General features: G+C 44.4%; 1 protein-coding gene across 1 annotated transcript; it reads right to left on the bottom strand.

Annotated features, from left to right (window-relative positions):
* Positions 1-746: 746 nt before the first annotated feature.
* On the bottom strand, positions 747-15,883 carry LOC123485546 (spermidine/spermine N(1)-acetyltransferase-like protein 1). Its single transcript, XM_045216502.1, has 3 exons — positions 15,780-15,883; positions 3,833-5,304; positions 747-844 (listed from the first exon to the last, which is right to left on the bottom strand). The coding sequence occupies exons 1-3, from the start codon at positions 15,881-15,883 to the stop codon at positions 747-749; spliced, it is 1,674 nt and encodes a 557-aa protein (XP_045072437.1).
* Positions 15,884-18,064: the final 2,181 nt, after the last annotated feature.

Genomic DNA, 18,064 nt, shown 5'->3' on the forward strand with positions numbered 1-18,064 from the left:
GAAGGAGTGGCTTCGTAAGAAGCATTTCAAGGTCCTGGAGTGGCCTAGCCAGCCTCCAGATCTCAACCCCATAGAACATCTTTGGAGGGAGTTGAAAGTCCATGTTGCCCAGCGACAGCCCCAAAACATCACTGCTTTAGAGGAGATCTGCATGGAGGAATGGGCCAAAATACCAGCAACAGTGTGTGAAAACCTTGTGAAGACTTACAGAAAACGTTTGACCTGTGTCATTGCCAACAAAGGGTATATAACAAAGTATTGAGAAACTTTTGTTATTGACCAAATACTTATTTTCCACCATAATTTGCAAATAAATTCATTAAAAATCCTACAATGTGATTTTCTGGATTTTTTTTCCTCATTTTGTCTGTCAGAGTTGACGTGTACCTATGATGAAAATTACAGGCCTCTCTCATCTTTTTAAGTGGGAGAACTTGCACAATTGGTGGCTGACTAAATACTTTTTTTCCCCACTGTAATCACTCTGTCATTTTCCCTCCATAATTAACACCGTAGCGAATAGCCGTATCAACGTGAATTGTAGTGTAACACCACAGGCAGGCAGACAGGCAAATGGACAGACAGACGAGCAGACAGACAGGCAGACAGACGGACCGGCAGTCAAACAGACAGACAGACAGACGGGCAGAGAAACAGACGGGCAGGCAGACAGACAGGCAGGCAGACAGACAGGCAGGCAGACAGACGGGCAGGCAGACAGACATGCTGTGTAGTTTCTCCTCAGCTCAGGGTTTCCTCTCTTCTCTTTTGATCTTCTGTTTGTCTTCTGTTTTCTGTTTGTCTTCTGTTTTGCGTCTCTTCTTGTGTTCACAGCAGAACGTGCCTCAGAGACATACAGAGAAGAGATAATCCATTTAATTGGAAAGCTTGTTCGTTTAGAGAAATAATTTATCTGTTAACTCATGACAGAGCAGACAGGCCTTTCAACATGTTCTCCAGCGCTGAAACACGACACAGCTTGGAGGTGAAAAATAACAAATCAGGGATATCAACAGGAAAGTTGTTGTTATGTCCAGCATTGTGATATGTACAGTGCCTTGCAAAAGGATTCATCCCCCTTGGCGTTTTTCCAATTTTGTTGCATTACAACCTCTAATTTAAATAGATTTTTATTTGGATTTCATGTAATGGACATACACAAAATAGTCCAAATTGGTGAAGTGAAATGAAAAAAATTACTTGTTTCAAAAAAGTATAAGAAATAAATAACGGAAAAGTGGTGCGTGGATATGTATTCACCCCCTTTGCTATGAAGCCCCTAAATAAGATCTGGTGCAATCAATTACCTTCAGAACTCATATAATTAGTTAAATAAAGTCCACCTGTGTGCAATCTAAGTGTCACATGATCTGTCACATGATCTCAGTATATATACACCTGTTCTGAAAGGACCCAGAGTCTGCAACACCACTAAGCAAGGGGCACCACCAAGCAAGCGGCACCATGAAGACCAAGGAGCTCTCCAAACAGGTCAGGGACAAAGTTGTGGAGAAGTACAGATCAGGGTTGAATTATAAACAAATAACTGAAACTTTGAACATCCCACGGAGCACCATTAAATCCATTATTAAAAAATGGAAAGAATATGGCACCACAACAAACCTGCCAAGAGAGGGCCGCCCACCAAAACTCACGGACCAGGCAAGGAGGGCATTAATCAGAGAGGCAACAAAGAGACCAAAGATATCCCTGAAGGAGCTGCAAAGCAGAGAATCTGTCCATAGGACCACTTTAAGCAGTACACTCCACAGAGCTGGGCTTTACGGAAGAGTGGCCAGAAAAAAGCCATTGCTTAAAGAAACAAATAAGCAAACACACGTTTGGTGTTCGCCAAAAGGCATGTGGGAGACTCCCCAAACATATGGAAGAAGGTACTCTGGTCAGATGAGACTAAAATTGAGCTTTTTGGCCATCAAGGAAAACGCTATGTCTGGCGCAAACCCAACACCTCTCATCACCCCGAGAACAAGTCACGTGGTATCACAGCCATGCTAATTGATCTGCTCTCCCACTGTGTTACAGTATGTATCTCTCCCACTGAGGAGACATGGGACCTCATCCTGTTGTTCCCAACACTACACTCTACTGATGAGTCGTGGTGTAAATGATGAGAACAGCTTCAGTTTACAGCTGTGATGGGATAGGTAGAAACAACATGACTGAAATCATTCTGGATATGAAGTCTTCTAATGATCACGGTCATGTTGAAGGTGCGTAGTGACGATACTATATTAGGTACAATTTGAACACAGTTTGAAAGTGATTAACTGTCATTGGAAGTGATTGACAGTTTGAAAGTGATTAACTGTCATTGGAAGTGATTGACAGTTTGAAAGTGATTAACTGTCATTGGAAGTGATTGACAGTTTGAAAGTGATTAACTGTCATTGGAAGTGATTGACAGTTTGAAAGTGATTAACTGTCATTGGAAGTGATTGACAGTTTGGAAGTTGAATGTTGACAGTTTGTCGCATTTAACGATTTCTTGGTCCCAGAATTTCCTTTATTAAGATTATGACTTTGTAATTCTTAGACTTTGTTCACTGATTGCTCTCCTCTTCTTTTTCTGTTGGAGTACAACAGATCTCACTCCTCTTTCTGTTGGAGTACAACGGATCTCACTCCTCTTTCTGTTGGAGTACAACAGATCTCACTCCTCTTTCTGTTGGAGTACAACAAATCTCACTCCTCTTTCTGTTGGAGTACAACAGATCTCACTCCTCTTTCTGTTGGAGTACAACAGATCTCACTCCACTTTCTGTTGGAGTACAACAGATCTCACTCCTCTTTCTGTTGGAGTACAACAGATCTCACTCCTCTTTCTGTTGGAGTACAACAGATCTCACTCCTCTTTCTGTTGGAGTACAACAGATCTGTGTTCTTTCTGTTGGAGTACAACAGATCTCCGTCCCAGACAGAACAGTTTCTCTACAGAACAAAGATGATCCTCTCTCTCTCTGTCTGACTGACAACACAACAGAACAGACAGTTGATTAAACCTTGTAGTACCAGGCCTTCCTTGACGTTGGCTCACTCTACAACTGATGATTACTACAGAATCAGAACACAAGGAACATTCTGAAAGGAGCTCCGGAACCTGTCTCTATCTGATTGCTCTGACTGCACCCAAATGGCTCCCTATCTCTGACTGCACCCAAATGGCTCCCTATCTCTGACTGCACCCAAATGGCACCCTATCTCTGACTGCACCCAAATGGCACCCTACCTGACTGCACCCAAATGGCACCCTATCTCTGACTGCACCCAAATGGCACCCTATCTCTGACTGCACCCAAATGGCACCCTATCTCTGACTGCACCCAAATGGCACCCTATCTCTGACTGCACCCAAATGGCACCCTATCTCTGACTGCACCCAAATGGCACCCTATCTCTGACTGCACCCAAATGGCACCCTATCTCTGACTGCACCCAAATGGCACCCTACCTGACTGCACCCAAATGGCACCTATCTCTGACTGCACCCAAATGGCACTCCTATCTCTGACTGCACCCAAATGGCACCCTATCTCTGACTGCACCCAAATGGCACCTATCTCTGACTGCACCCAAATGGACCCTATCTCTGACTGCACCCAAATGGCACCCTATCTCTGACTGCACCCAAATGGCACCCTATCTCTGACTGCACCCAAATGGCATCCTATTCCCTATTTAGTGCATTAATTTTGTGTAAAGGTTTGTGCAAAAGCAGTGCACTATATAGAGAATGGGGTGAAATTTGGGACGGGACCTCTGTTAAATGGTCCTGTCTCTCTCTCTCCATATGTTCTCTGGCCATCCAACTCACTGAGCGCTAGACCTGGTTGGCTGTGTCTCTGGCCATCCAACTCACTGAGCGCTAGACCTGGTTGGCTGTGTCTCTGGCCATCCAACTCACTGAGCGCTAGACCTGGTTGGCTGTGTCTCTGGCCATCCAACTCACTGAGCGCTAGACCTGGTTGGCTGTGTCTCTGGCCATCCAACTCACTGAGCGCTAGACCTGGTTGGCTGTGTCTCTGGCCATCCAACTCACTGAGCGCTAGACCTGGTTGGCTGTGTCTCTGGCCATCCAACTCACTGAGCGCTAGACCTGGTTGGCTGTGTCTCTGGCCATCCAACTCACTGAGCGCTAGACCTGGTTGGCTGTGTCTCTGGCCATCCAACTCACTGAGCGCTAGACCTGGTTGGCTGTGTCTCTGGCCATCCAACTCACTGAGCGCTAGACCTGGTTGGCTGTGTCTCTGGCCATCCAACTCACTGAGCGCTAGACCTGGTTGGCTGTGTCTCTGGCCATCCAACTCACTGAGCGCTAGACCTGGTTGGCTGTGTCTCTGGCCATCCAACTCACTGAGCGCTAGACCTGGTTGGCTGTGTCTCTGGCCATCCAACTCACTGAGCGCTAGACCTGGTTGGCTGTGTCTCTGGCCATCCAACTCACTGAGCGCTAGACCTGGTTGGCTGTGTCTCTGGCCATCCAACTCACTGAGCGCTAGACCTGGTTGGCTGTGTCTCTGGCCATCCAACTCACTGAGCGCTAGACCTGGTTGGCTGTGTCTCTGGCCATCCAACTCACTGAGCGCTAGACCTGGTTGGCTGTGTCTCTGGCCATCCAACTCACTGAGCGCTAGACCTGGTTGGCTGTGTCTCTGGCCATCCAACTCACTGAGCGCTAGACCTGGTTGGCTGTGTCTCTGGCCATCCAACTCACTGAGCGCTAGACCTGGTTGGCTGTGTCTCTGGCCATCCAACTCACTGAGCGCTAGACCTGGTTGGCTGTGTCTCTGGCCATCCAACTCACTGAGCGCTAGACCTGGTTGGCTGTGTCTCTGGCCATCCAACTCACTGAGCGCTAGACCTGGTTGGCTGTGTCTCTGGCCATCCAACTCACTGAGCGCTAGACCTGGTTGGCTGTGTCTCTGGCCATCCAACTCACTGAGCGCTAGACCTGGTTGGCTGTGTCTCTGGCCATCCAACTCACTGAGCGCTAGACCTGGTTGGCTGTGTCTCTGGCCATCCAACTCACTGAGCGCTAGACCTGGTTGGCTGTGTCTCTGGCCATCCAACTCACTGAGCGCTAGACCTGGTTGGCTGTGTCTCTGGCCATCCAACTCACTGAGAGCTAGACCTGGTTGGCTGTGTCTCTGGCCATCCAACTCACTGAGCGCTAGACCTGGTTGGCTGTGTCTCTGGCCATCCAACTCACTGAGCGCTAGACCTGGTTGGCTGTGTCTCTGGCCATCCAACTCCCTGAGCGCTAGACCTGGTTGGCTGTGTCTCTGGCTGCGTTCAGCAGATCCAGCTAATTACAGTGCTGCTATGTCTCAATCAGACCAGAGATAATGATCCTGAAACCAAGAGGATGCATCCCAAAGGGCATCCTGATCCCTATACAGCACACTACTTTAGACCAGAACCCAATCAGACCAGAGATAATGATCCTGGAAACCAAGAGGATGCATCCCAAAGGGCATCCTGATCCCTATACAGCACACTACTTTAGACCAGAACCCAATCAGACCAGAGATAATGATCCTGAAACCAAGAGGATGCATCCCAAAGGGCATCCTGATCCCTATACAGCACACTACTTTAGACCAGAACCCAATCAGACCAGAGATAATGATCCTGAAACCAAGAGGTTGCATCCCAAAGGGCATCCTGATCCCTATACAGCACACTACTTTAGACCAGAACCCAATCAGACCAGAGATAATGATCCTGAAACCAAGAGGATGCATCCCAAAGGGCATCCTGATCCCTATACAGCACACTACTTTAGACCAGAACCCAATCAGACCAGAGATAATGATCCTGAAACCAAGAGGATGCATCCCAAAGGGCATCCTGATCCCTATACAGCACACTACTTTAGACCAGAACCCAATGGGTCCTAGAGGGAATAGGGTGCATTTTGGGAGGCATCCAGAGACTGGACCAAAGGGATAACGTGTGATTGTCTCTCTCAGTATGAGGAATGGTATTTCCCATGGCTCGCTTCACTCTGATTAGGTGCCAGAACGTTTCACCATGAAATCCCAGCAGCAGAAGATGACCTTTCCTCTTCCATTATGTTGCCCTCTGTAATTACAGACGTCTCTCTCCATGTCTGATCAGCTCTCTGCTAATATCAACATCTCTGATCAGCTCTCTGCTAATATCATCATCTCTGATCAGCTCTCTGCTAATATCAACATCTCTGATCAGCTCTCTGATAATATCAACATCTCTGATCAGTTCTGCTAATATCAACATCTCTGATCAGCTCTCTGCTAATATCAACATCTCTGATCAGCTCTCTGCTAATATCAACATCTCTGATCAGCTCTCTGCTAATATCAACATCTCTGATCAGCTCTCTGCTAATATCAACATCTCTGATCAGCTCTCTGCTAATATCATCATCTCTGATCAGCTCTCTGCTAATATCAACATCTCTGATCAGCTCTCTGCTAATATCAACATCTCTGATCAGCTCTCTGCTAATATCAACATCTCTGATCAGCTCTCTGCTAATATCAACATCTCTGATCAGCTCTCTGCTAATATCAACATCTCTGATCAGCTCAGCTCTCTGCTAATATCATCATCTCTGATCAGCTCTCTGCTAATATCAACATCTCTCATCAGCTCTCTGCTAATATCAACATCTCTGATCAGCTCTCTGATAATATCAACATCTCTGATCAGTTCTGCTAATATCAACATCTCTCATCAGCTCTCTGCTAATATCAACATCTCTCATCAGCTCTCTGCTAATATCAACATCTCTGATCAGCTCTCTGCTAATATCAACATCTCTGATCAGCTCTCTGCTAATATCAACATCTCTGATCAGCTCTCTGCTAATATCAACATCTCTGATCAGCTCTCTGCTAATATCAACATCTCTGATCAGCTCTCTGCTAATATCATCATCTCTGATCAGTTCTCTGCTAATATCAACATCTCTCATCAGCTCTCTGCTAATATCAACATCTCTGATCAGCTCTCTGCTAATATCAACATCTCTGATCAGCTCCCTGCTAATATCATAATCTCTGATCAACTCTCTGATAATATCAACATCTCTGATCAGCTCTCTGCTAATATCAACATCTCTGATCAGCTCTCTGCTAATATCAACATCTCTGATCAGCTCTTTTGCTAATATCAACATCTCTGATCAGCTCTCTGCTAATATCAACATCTCTGATCAGCTCTCTGCTAATATCATAATCTCTGATCAACTCTCTGATAATATCAACATCTCTCATCAGCTCTGTGCTAATATCAACATCTTGGATCAGCTCTCTGCTAATATCAACATCTCTGATCAGTTCTCTGCTAATATCAACATCTCTCATGCTGCCAAACATGCCCTCGTAAAACTGACTATCCTACCGATCCTTGACTTCGGTGATGTCATTTACAAAATAGCCTCCAACACTCTACTCAGCAAATTGGATGTAGTCTATCACAGTGCCATCCATTTTGTCTCCAAAGCCCCATACGCCACCCACCACTGTGACCTGTACGCTCTTGTTGGCTGGTCCTCACTACATGTACGTGCGTCAAACCCACTGGCTCCAGGCCATCTATAAATCACTGCTAGGCAAATCCCCGCCTTATCTTAGCTCATTGGTCACCATAGCAGCACCCACCCGTAGTCTGCGCTCCAGCAGGTATATCTCACTGGTCATTCCCAAAGCCAACACCTCCTTTGGCCGCCATTCCTTCCAGTTCTCTGCTGCCAATGACTGGAACGAATTGCAAAAATCTCTGAAGCTGGAGACTCTTATCTCCCTCACTAACTTTAAGCATCAGTTGTCAGAGCACCTTACCGAACACTGCACCTGTACACAGCCCATCTGTAATTAGCCCACCCAACTACCTTATCCCTATATTGTTATTTATTTTGCTCTTTTGCACCCCAGTATCTCTATTTGCACATAATCTCTTGCACATCTAGCATTCCAGTGTTAATACTATTGTAATTATTTTGCACTATAGCCTATTTATTGCCTTACCTCCATAACTTGCTACATTTGCACACACTGTATATATATTTTCTGTTGTATTTTTGACTTTATGTTTTTTACCCCATATGTAACTCTGTGTTGTTTTTATCGCACTGCTTTGCTTTATCTTGGCCAGGTCGCAGTTGTAAATGAGAACTTGTTCTCAACTGGCTTACCTGGTTAAATAAAGGTGAAATAAAATAAATAAATAAAAATATCAACATCTCTGATCAGCTCAGCTCTCTGCTAATATCATCATCTCTGATCAGTTCTCTGCTAATATCAACATCTCTCATGCTGCCAAACATGCCCTCGTAAAACTGACTATCTTACCGATCCTTGACTTCGGTGATGTCATTTACAAAATAGCCTCCAACACTCTACTCAGCAAATTGGATGTAGTCTATCACAGTGCCATCCATTTTGTCTCCAAAGCCCCATACGCCACCCACCACTGTGACCTGTACGCTCTTGTTGGCTGGTCCTCACTACATGTTCGTCGTCAAACCCACTGGCTCCAGGCCATCTATAAATCACTGCTAGGCAAATCCCCGCCTTATCTTAGCTCATTGGTCACCATAGCAGCACCCACCCGTAGTCTGCGCTCCAGCAGGTATATCTCACTGGTCATTCCCAAAGCCAACACCTCCTTTGGCCGCCATTCCTTCCAGTTCTCTGCTGCCAATGACTGGAACGAATTGCAAAAATCTCTGAAGCTGGAGACTCTTATCTCCCTCACTAACTTTAAGCATCAGTTGTCAGAGCACCTTACCGAACACTGCACCTGTACACAGCCCATCTGAAATTAGCCCACCCAACTACCTCATCCCTATATTGTTATTTATTTTGCTCTTTTGCACCCCAGTATCTCTATTTGCACATAATCTCTTGCACATCTAGCATTCCAGTGTTAATACTATTGTAATTATTTTGCACTATAGCCTATTTATTGCCTTACCTCCATAACTTGCTACATTTGCACACACTGTATATATATTTTCTGTTGTATTTTTGACTTTATGTTTTTTACCCCATATGTAACTCTGTGTTGTTTTTATCGCACTGCTTTGCTTTATCTTGGCCAGGTCGCAGTTGTAAATGAGAACTTGTTCTCAACTGGCTTACCTGGTTAAATAAAGGTGAAATAAAATAAATAAATAAAAATATCAACATCTCTGATCAGCTCAGCTCTCTGCTAATATCATCATCTCTGATCAGTTCTCTGCTAATATCAACATCTCTCATGCTGCCAAACATGCCCTCGTAAAACTGACTATCTTACCGATCCTTGACTTCGGTGATGTCATTTACAAAATAGCCTCCAACACTCTACTCAGCAAATTGGATGTAGTCTATCACAGTGCCATCCATTTTGTCTCCAAAGCCCCATACGCCACCCACCACTGTGACCTGTACGCTCTTGTTGGCTGGTCCTCACTACATGTTCGTCGTCAAACCCACTGGCTCCAGGCCATCTATAAATCACTGCTAGGCAAATCCCCGCCTTATCTTAGCTCATTGGTCACCATAGCAGCACCCACCCGTAGTCTGCGCTCCAGCAGGTATATCTCACTGGTCATTCCCAAAGCCAACACCTCCTTTGGCCGCCATTCCTTCCAGTTCTCTGCTGCCAATGACTGGAACGAATTGCAAAAATCTCTGAAGCTGGAGACTCTTATCTCCCTCAATAACTTTAAGCATCAGTTGTCAGAGCACCTTACCGAACACTGCACCTGTACACAGCCCATCTGAAATTAGCCCACCCAACTACCTCATCCCTATATTGTTATTTATTTTGCTCTTTTGCACCCCAGTATCTCTATTTGCACATAATCTCTTGCACATCTAGCATTCCAGTGTTAATACTATTGTAATTATTTTGCACTATAGCCTATTTATTGCCTTACCTCCATAACTTGCTACATTTGCACACACTGTATATATATTTTCTGTTGTATTTTTGACTTTATGTTTTTTACCCCATATGTAACTCTGTGTTGTTTTTATCGCACTGCTTTGCTTTATCTTGGCCAGGTCGCAGTTGTAAATGAGAACTTGTTCTCAACTGGCTTACCTGGTTAAATAAAGGTGAAATAAAATAAATAAATAAAAATATCAACATCTCTGATCAGCTCAGCTCTCTGCTAATATCATCATCTCTGATCAGCTCTCTGCTAATATCAACATCTCATCAGCTCTCTGCTAATATCAACATCTCTGATCAGCTCTCTGCTAATATCATCATCTCTGATCAGCTCTCTGCTAATATCATCATCTCTGATCAGCTCTCTGCTAATATCATCATCTCTGATCAGCTCTCTGCTAATATCATCATCTCTGATCAGCTCTCTGCTAATATCAACATCTCTGATCAGCTCTCTGCTAATATCATAATCTCTGATCAGCTCTCTGCTTATATCAACATCTCTCATCAGCTTTAATATCAACATCTCTGATCAGCTCTCTGCTAATATCAACATCTCTGATCAGCTTTAATATCAACATCTCTGATCAGCTCTCTGATAATATCAACATCTCTGATCAGCTCTCTGCTAATATCATCATCTCTGATCAGATCTCTGCTACTATCAACATCTCTGATCAGCTCTCTGCTAATATCAACATCTCGGATCAGCTCTCTGCTAATATCAACATCTCTGATCAGCTCTCTGATAATATCAACATCTCTCATCAGCTCTCTGATAATATCAACATCTCTCATCAGCTCTCTGCTAATATCAACATCTCGGATCAGCTCTCTGCTAATATCATCATCTCTGATCAGCTCTTTGATAATATCATAATCTCTGATCAGTTCTGCTAATATCAACATCTCTCATCAGCACTCTGCTAATATCATCATCTCTGATCAGTTCTGCTAATATCAACATCTCTCATCAGCTCTCTGCTAATATCAACATCTCTCATCAGCTCTCTGCTAATATCAACAACTCTCATCAGCTCTCTGCTAATATCAACATCTCTCATCAGCTCTGCTAATATCAACATCTCTCATCAGCCCCACTGCTAATATCAACATCTCTGATCAGCCCCACTGCTAATATCAACATCTCTGATCAGCTCTCTGATAATATCATAATCTCTGATCAGCTCTCTGCTAATATCAACATCTCTCATCAGCTCTGCTAATATCAACATCTCTCATCAGCCCCACTGCTAATATCAACATCTCTGATCAGCTCTCTCATAATATCATAATCTCTGATCAGCTCTCTGATAATATCAACATCTCTGATCAGCTCTCTGATAATATCAACATCTCTCATCAGCTCTCTGCTAATATCAACATCTCTCATCAGCTCTCTGCTAATACCAACATCTCTGATCAGCTCTGCTAATATCAACATCTCTCATCAGCCCCACTACTAATATCAACAACTCTCATCAGCTCTCTGCTAATATCAACATCTCTCATCAGCTCTGCTAATATCAACATCTCTCATCAGCCCCACTGCTAATATCAACATCTCTGATCAGCTCTCTGCTAATATCAACATCTCGGATCAGCTCTCTGCTAATATCAACATCTCTGATCAGCTCTCTGCTAATATCTACATCTCTCATCAGCTCTCTGCTAATATCAACATCTCAGATCAACTCTGTGCTAATATCAACATCTCGGATCAGCTCTCTGCTAATATCAACATATCTGATCAGCTCTCTGCTAATATCATCATCTCTGATTAGCTCTCTGATAATATCACCATCTCTGATCAGTTCTGCTAATATCAACATCTCTCATCAGCACTCTGCTAATATCATCATCTCTGATCAGTTCTGCTAATATCAACATCTCTCATCAGCTCTCTGCTAATATCAACATCTCTCATCAGCTCTCTGCTAAAATCAATAACTCTCATCAGCTCTCTGCTAATATCAACATCTCTGATCAGCTCTCTGTTAATATCAACATCTCTGATCAGCTCTCTGCTAATATCAACATCTCTGATCAGCTCTCTAATATCATAATCTCTGATCAGCTCTGTACTAATATCAACATCTCTGATCAGCTCTCTGCTAATATCAACATCTCTCATCAGCTCTCTGCTAATATCAACATCTCTGATCAGCTCTGCTAATATCAACATCTCTCATCAGCTCTCTGCTAATATCAACATCTCTGATCAGCTCTGCTAATATCAACATCTCTCATCAGCCCCACTACTAATATCAACAACTCTCATCAGCTCTCTGCTAATATCAACATCTCTCATCAGCTCTCTGCTAATATCAACATCTCTCATCAGCCCCACTACTAATATCAACAACTCTCATCAGCTCTCTGCTAATATCAACATCTCTCATCAGCTCTGCTAATATCAACATCTCTCATCAGCCCCACTGCTAATATCAACATCTCTGATAAGCTCTCTGCTAATATCAATGTCATGCAATAAAATGCAAATGAATTACTTAAAAATCATACAATGTGATTTTCTGGATTTTTGTTTTAGATTCCGTCTCTCACAGTTGAAGTGTACCTATGATAAAAATTACAAAATAGGAAAAACGCCAAGGGGGATGTGGTCCTCTGTAGCTCAGCTGGTAGAGCACGGCGCTTGTAACGCCAAGGTAGTGGGTTCGATCGCTTTCCAATTAAACTTTAGCAAGGCACTGTAGCTGCTGATCTACTGCTCTGTTACTCTGCTGCTCTATTAGCTGCTGATCTACTGCTCTGTTACTCTGCTGCTCTATTAGCTGCTGATCTACTGCTCTGTTACTCTGCTGCTCTATTAGCTGCTGATCTACTGCTCTGTTACTCTGCTGCTCTATTAGCTATTAGCTGCTGATCTACTGCTCTGTTACTCTGCTGCTCTATTAGCTGCTGATCTACTGCTCTGTTACTCTGCTGCTCTATTAGCTGTTAGCTGCTGATCTACTGCTCTGTTACTCTGCTGCTCTATTAGCTGCTGATCTACTGCTCTGTTACTCTGCTGCTCTATTAGCTGCTGATCTACTGCTCTGTTACTCTGCTGCTCTATTAGCTGCTGATCTACTGCTCTGTTACTCTGCTGCTCTATTAGCTGCTGATCTACTGCTCTGTTACTCTGCTGCTCTATTAGCTGCTGATCTACTGCTCTGTTACTCTGCTGCTCTATTAGCTGTTAGCTGTTGATCTACTGCTCTGTTACTCTGCTGCTCTATTAGCTGTTAGCTGCTGATCTACTGCTCTGTTACTCTGCTGCTCTATTAGCTGTTAGCTGCTGATCTACTGCTCTGTTACTCTGCTGCTCTATTAGCTGTTAGCTGCTGATCTACTGCTCTGTTACTCTGCTGCTCTATTAGCTGTTAGCTGCTGATCTACTGCTCTGTTACTCTGCTGCTCTATTAGCTGTTAGCTGCTGATCTACTGCTCTGTTACTCTGCTGCTCTATTAGCTGCTGATCTACTGCTCTGTTACTCTGCTGCTCTATTAGCTGCTGATCTACTGCTCTGTTACTCTGCTGCTCTATTAGCTGCTGATCTACTGCTCTGTTACTCTGCTGCTCTATTAGCTGTTAGCTGCTGATCTACTGCTCTGTTACTCTGCTGCTCTATTAGCTGCTGATCTACTGCTCTGTTACTCTGCTGCTCTATTAGCTGCTGATCTACTGCTCTGTTACTCTGCTGCTCTATTAGCTGCTGATCTACTGCTCTGTTACTCTGCTGCTCTATTAGCTGCTGATCTACTGCTCTGTTACTCTGCTGCTCTATTAGCTGCTGATCTACTGCTCTGTTACTCTGCTTCTCTATTAGCTGCTGATCTACTGCTCTGTTACTCTGCTGCTCTATTAGCTGCTGATCTACTGCTCTGTTACTCTGCTGCTCTATTAGCTGCTGATCTACTGCTCTGTTACTCTGCTGCTCTATTAGCTGCTGATCTACTGCTCTGTTACTCTGCTGCTCTATTAGCTGTTAGCTGCTGATCTACTGCTCTGTTACTCTGCTGCTCTATTAGCTGCTGATCTACTGCTCTGTTACTCTGCTGTTCTATTAGCTGTTAGCTGCTGATCTACTGCTCTGTTACTCTGCTGCTCTATTAGCTGTTAGCTGCTGATCTACTGCTCTGTTACTCTGCTGCTCTATTAGCTGTTAGCTGCTGATCTACTGCTCTGTTACTCTGCTGCTCTATTAGCTGTTAGCTGCTGATCTACTGCTCTGTTACTCTGCTGCTCTATTAGCTGTTAGCTGCTGATCTACTGCTCTGTTACTCTGCTGCTCTATTAGCTGTTAGCTGCTGATCTACTGCTCTGTTACTCTGCTGCTCTATTAGCTGCTGATCTACTGCTCTGTTACTCTGCTGCTCTATTAGCTGTTAGCTGCTGATCTACTGCTCTGTTACTCTGCTGCTCTATTAGCTGCTGATCTACTGCTCTGTTACTCTGCTGCTCTATTAGCTGCTGATCTGCTGCTCTGTTACTCTGCTGCTCTATTAGCTGCTGATCTACTGCTCTGTTACTCTGCTGCTCTATTAGCTGCTGATCTACTGCTCTGTTACTCTGCTGCTCTATTAGCTGCTGATCTACTGCTCTGTTACTCTGCTGCTCTATTAGCTGTTAGCTGCTGATCTACTGCTCTGTTACTCTGCTGCTCTATTAGCTGCTGATCTACTGCTCTGTTACTCTGCTGCTCTATTAGCTGTTAGCTGCTGATCTACTGCTCTATTAGCTGCTGATCTACTGCTCTGTTACTCTGCTGCTCTATTAGCTGTTAGCTGCTGATCTACTGCTCTGTTACTCTGCTGCTCTATTAGCTGCTGATCTACTGCTCTGTTACTCTGCTGCTCTATTAGCTGCAGATCTACTGCTCTGTTACTCTGCTGCTCTATTAGCTGTTAGCTGCTGATCTACTGCTCTGTTACTCTGCTGCTCTATTAGCTGTTAGCTGCTGATCTACTGCTCTGTTACTCTGCTGCTCTATTAGCTGCTGATCTACTGCTCTGTTACTCTGCTGCTCTATTAGCTGTTAGCTGCTGATCTACTGCTCTGTTACTCTGCTGCTCTATTAGCTGCTGATCTACTGCTCTGTTACTCTGCTGCTCTATTAGCTGCTGATCTACTGCTCTGTTACTCTGCTGCTCTATTAGCTGTTAGCTGTTGATCTACTGCTCTGTTACTCTGCTGCTCTATTAGCTGCTGATCTACTGCTCTGTTACTCTGCTGCTCTATTAGCTGCTGATCTACTGCTCTGTTACTCTGCTGCTCTATTAGCTGTTATCTGCTGATCTGCTGCTCTGTTACTCTGCTGCTCTATTAGCTGTTAGCTGCTGATCTACTGCTCTGTTACTCTGCTGCTCTATTAGCTGTTATCTGCTGATCTGCTGCTCTGTTACTCTGCTGCTCTATTAGCTGTTAGCTGCTGATCTACTGCTCTGTTACTCTGCTGCTCTATTAGCTGCTGATCTACTGCTCTGTTACTCTGCTGATCTGTTTACAGCCATGGTGAGAGATTGCATATGTAAACAAAGATCTCAGTAAACTCTGTGGTTCATTTTCCTCACATCACACATGCTATGTGGCAAAGCCCTTTAAGCATGAACAAACAGTGTTGAAATGTTGATCCCAGTCATCTTAAGCAACACTGTAAGCGTGTATCTCTGTGTGAGACGGTGTGTCTGTGTTGTCGAGAGAGTGGTGGATCTCCACGGTCGGCCACAGAGCAGTTCATCCCTCTAGAGACCTGGCTGTGTGTTTTTCTGAAGTGTTGTTGCTGGCCTGCGTTTAACAGTCAGCTAGCAACGTAGCAGGGAACACTTACTGTGCTCTTCTCTTCTGAACGTGGTCCCAGTGCACACCGGCCAGAGAGTTAGACAGCCTCTGCACTGAGACAGATAAGGCAGCAATGTCACATTTAAACCTCATGCTAATTTATCACTTCATTGTGTAGAATGTAAAATGTGATTATTAGCCAGCTTAGTTTCATGTTGTCGTCTTCTCTTCTCTTCTCTCTGAGCCTTGTGGACCTCAGCCAGCATTCTGTTCCAGTCTCTCTCTCTCTCTTTGATTCTGTCTGTCCTGGGAATCTCAAATCACAGGAGAGGCTTGATCAAACTCTCCCTCTGCCTTTTGATTGCTTGACTTGACTCCTGCTCAGTGGCAGCAAGCTCTGTTGGTGATGTGAGTCGGCTCCCTGTCTGTCTGTCTGTCTGTCCATCTCCCTCAGGAGTCTTTCTGTCCCTGAGATGAACACATGTCTGTCTGTCTTTTTATTAATTTTTTATTTCACCTTTATTTAACCAGGTAAGCCAGTTGAGAACAAGTTCTCATTTACAACTGCGACCTGGCCAAGATAAAGCAAAGCAGTGCGATAAAAACAACAACAGAGTTATATATGGGGTAAAACAAAACATAAAATCCAAAATACAACAGAAAATATATATACAGTGTGTGCGAATGTAGCAAGTTATGGAGGTAAGGCAATAAATAGGCCATAGTGCAAAATAATTATAATTATAATTAACACTGGAATGATAGAAGTGTAAGAGATGATGTGCAAATAGAGATACTGGGGTGCAAATGAGCAAAATAAATAACAATATGGGGATGAGGTAGTTGGGTGGGCTAATTTCAGATGGGCTGTGTACAGGTGCAGTGATCGGTAAGCTGCTCTGACAACTGATGCTTAAAGTTAGTGAGGGAGATAAGAGTCTCCAGCTTCAGAGATTTTTGCAGTTTGTTCCAGTCATTGGCAGCAGAGAACTGGAAGGAATGGCGGCCAAAGGAGGTGTTGGCTTTGGGGATGACCAGTGAGATATACAGTGGGGAGAACAAGTATTTGATACACTGCCGATTTTGCAGGTTTTCCTACTTACAAAGCATGTAGAGGTCTGTAATTTTTATCATAGGTACACTTCAACTGTGAGAGACGGAATCTAAAACAAAAATCCAGAAAATCACATTGTATGATTTTTATGTAATTCATTTGCAATTTATTGCATGACATAAGTATTTGATACATCAGAAAAGCAGAACTTAATATTTGGTACAGAAACCTTTGTTTGCAATTACAGAGATCATACGTTTCCTGTAGGTCTTGACCAGGTTTGCACACACTGCAGCAGGGATTTTGGCCCACTCCTCCATACAGACCTTCTCCAGATCCTTCAGGTTTCGGGGGCTGTCGCTGGGCAATACGGACTTTCAGCTCCCTCCAAAGATTTTCTATTGGGTTCAGGTCTGGAGACTGGCTAGGCCACTCCAGGACCTTGAGATGCTTCTTACGGAGCCACTCCTTAGTTGCCCTGGCTGTGTGTTTCGGGTCGTTGTCATGCTGGAAGACCCAGCCACGACCCATCTTCAATGCTCTTACTGAGGGAAGGAGGTTGTTGGCCAAGATCTCGCGATACATGGCCCCATCCATCCTCCCCTCAATACGGTGCAGTCGTCCTGTCCTCTTTGCAGAAAAGCATCCCCAAAGAATGATGTTTCCACCTCCATGCTTCACGGTTGGGATGGTGTTCTTGGGGTTGTACTCATCCTTCTTCTTCCTCCAAACACGGCAAGCTATATTTTTGTCTCATCAGACCACATGACCTTCTCCCATTCCTCCTCTGGATCATCCAGATGGTCATTGGCAAACTTCAGACGGACCTGGACATGCGCTGGCTTGAGCAGGGGGACCTTGCGTGCGCTGCAGGATTTTAATCTTAATCATGTTACTAATGGTTTTCTTTGAGACTGTGGTCCCAGCTCTCTTCAGGTCATTGACCAGGTCCTGCCGTGTAGTTCTGGGCTGATCCCTCACCTTCCTCATGATCATTGATGCCCCACGAGGTGAGATCTTGCATGGAGCCCCAGACCGAGGGTGATTGACCGTCATCTTGAACTTCTTTCATTTTCTAATAATTGCGCCAACAGTTGTTGCCTTCCACCAAGCTGCTTGCCTATTGTCCTGTAGCCCATCCCAGCCTTGTGCAGGTCTACAATTTTATCCCTGATGTCCTTACACAGCTCTCTGGTCTTGGCCATTGTGGAGAGGTTGGAGTCTGTTTGATTGAGTGTGTGGACAGGTGTCTTTTATACAGGTAACGAGTTCAAACAGGT

The sequence above is a fragment of the Coregonus clupeaformis genome, unplaced genomic scaffold (assembly GCF_020615455.1).
Source record: "Coregonus clupeaformis isolate EN_2021a unplaced genomic scaffold, ASM2061545v1 scaf0725, whole genome shotgun sequence".
Classification (NCBI taxonomy): domain Eukaryota; kingdom Metazoa; phylum Chordata; class Actinopteri; order Salmoniformes; family Salmonidae; genus Coregonus; species Coregonus clupeaformis.

What these genes read in the sequence shown, in the direction of transcription:
- LOC123485546 (XM_045216502.1), bottom strand. Translation starts at nt 15,883, where the DNA reads ATGAGGTTTAAATGTGACATTGCTGCCTTATCTGTCTCAGTGCAGAGG. An exon ending in GTTCAGAAGAGAAGAGCACA is followed by an intron (nt 5,305 to 15,779) that starts GTAAGTGTTCCC and finishes TGCTGAACGCAG; the next exon opens with CCAGAGACACAGCCAACCAG. An exon ending in CCAACCAGGTCTAGCGCTCA is followed by an intron (nt 845 to 3,832) that starts GTGAGTTGGATG and finishes TATGTCTCTGAG; the next exon opens with GCACGTTCTGCTGTGAACAC.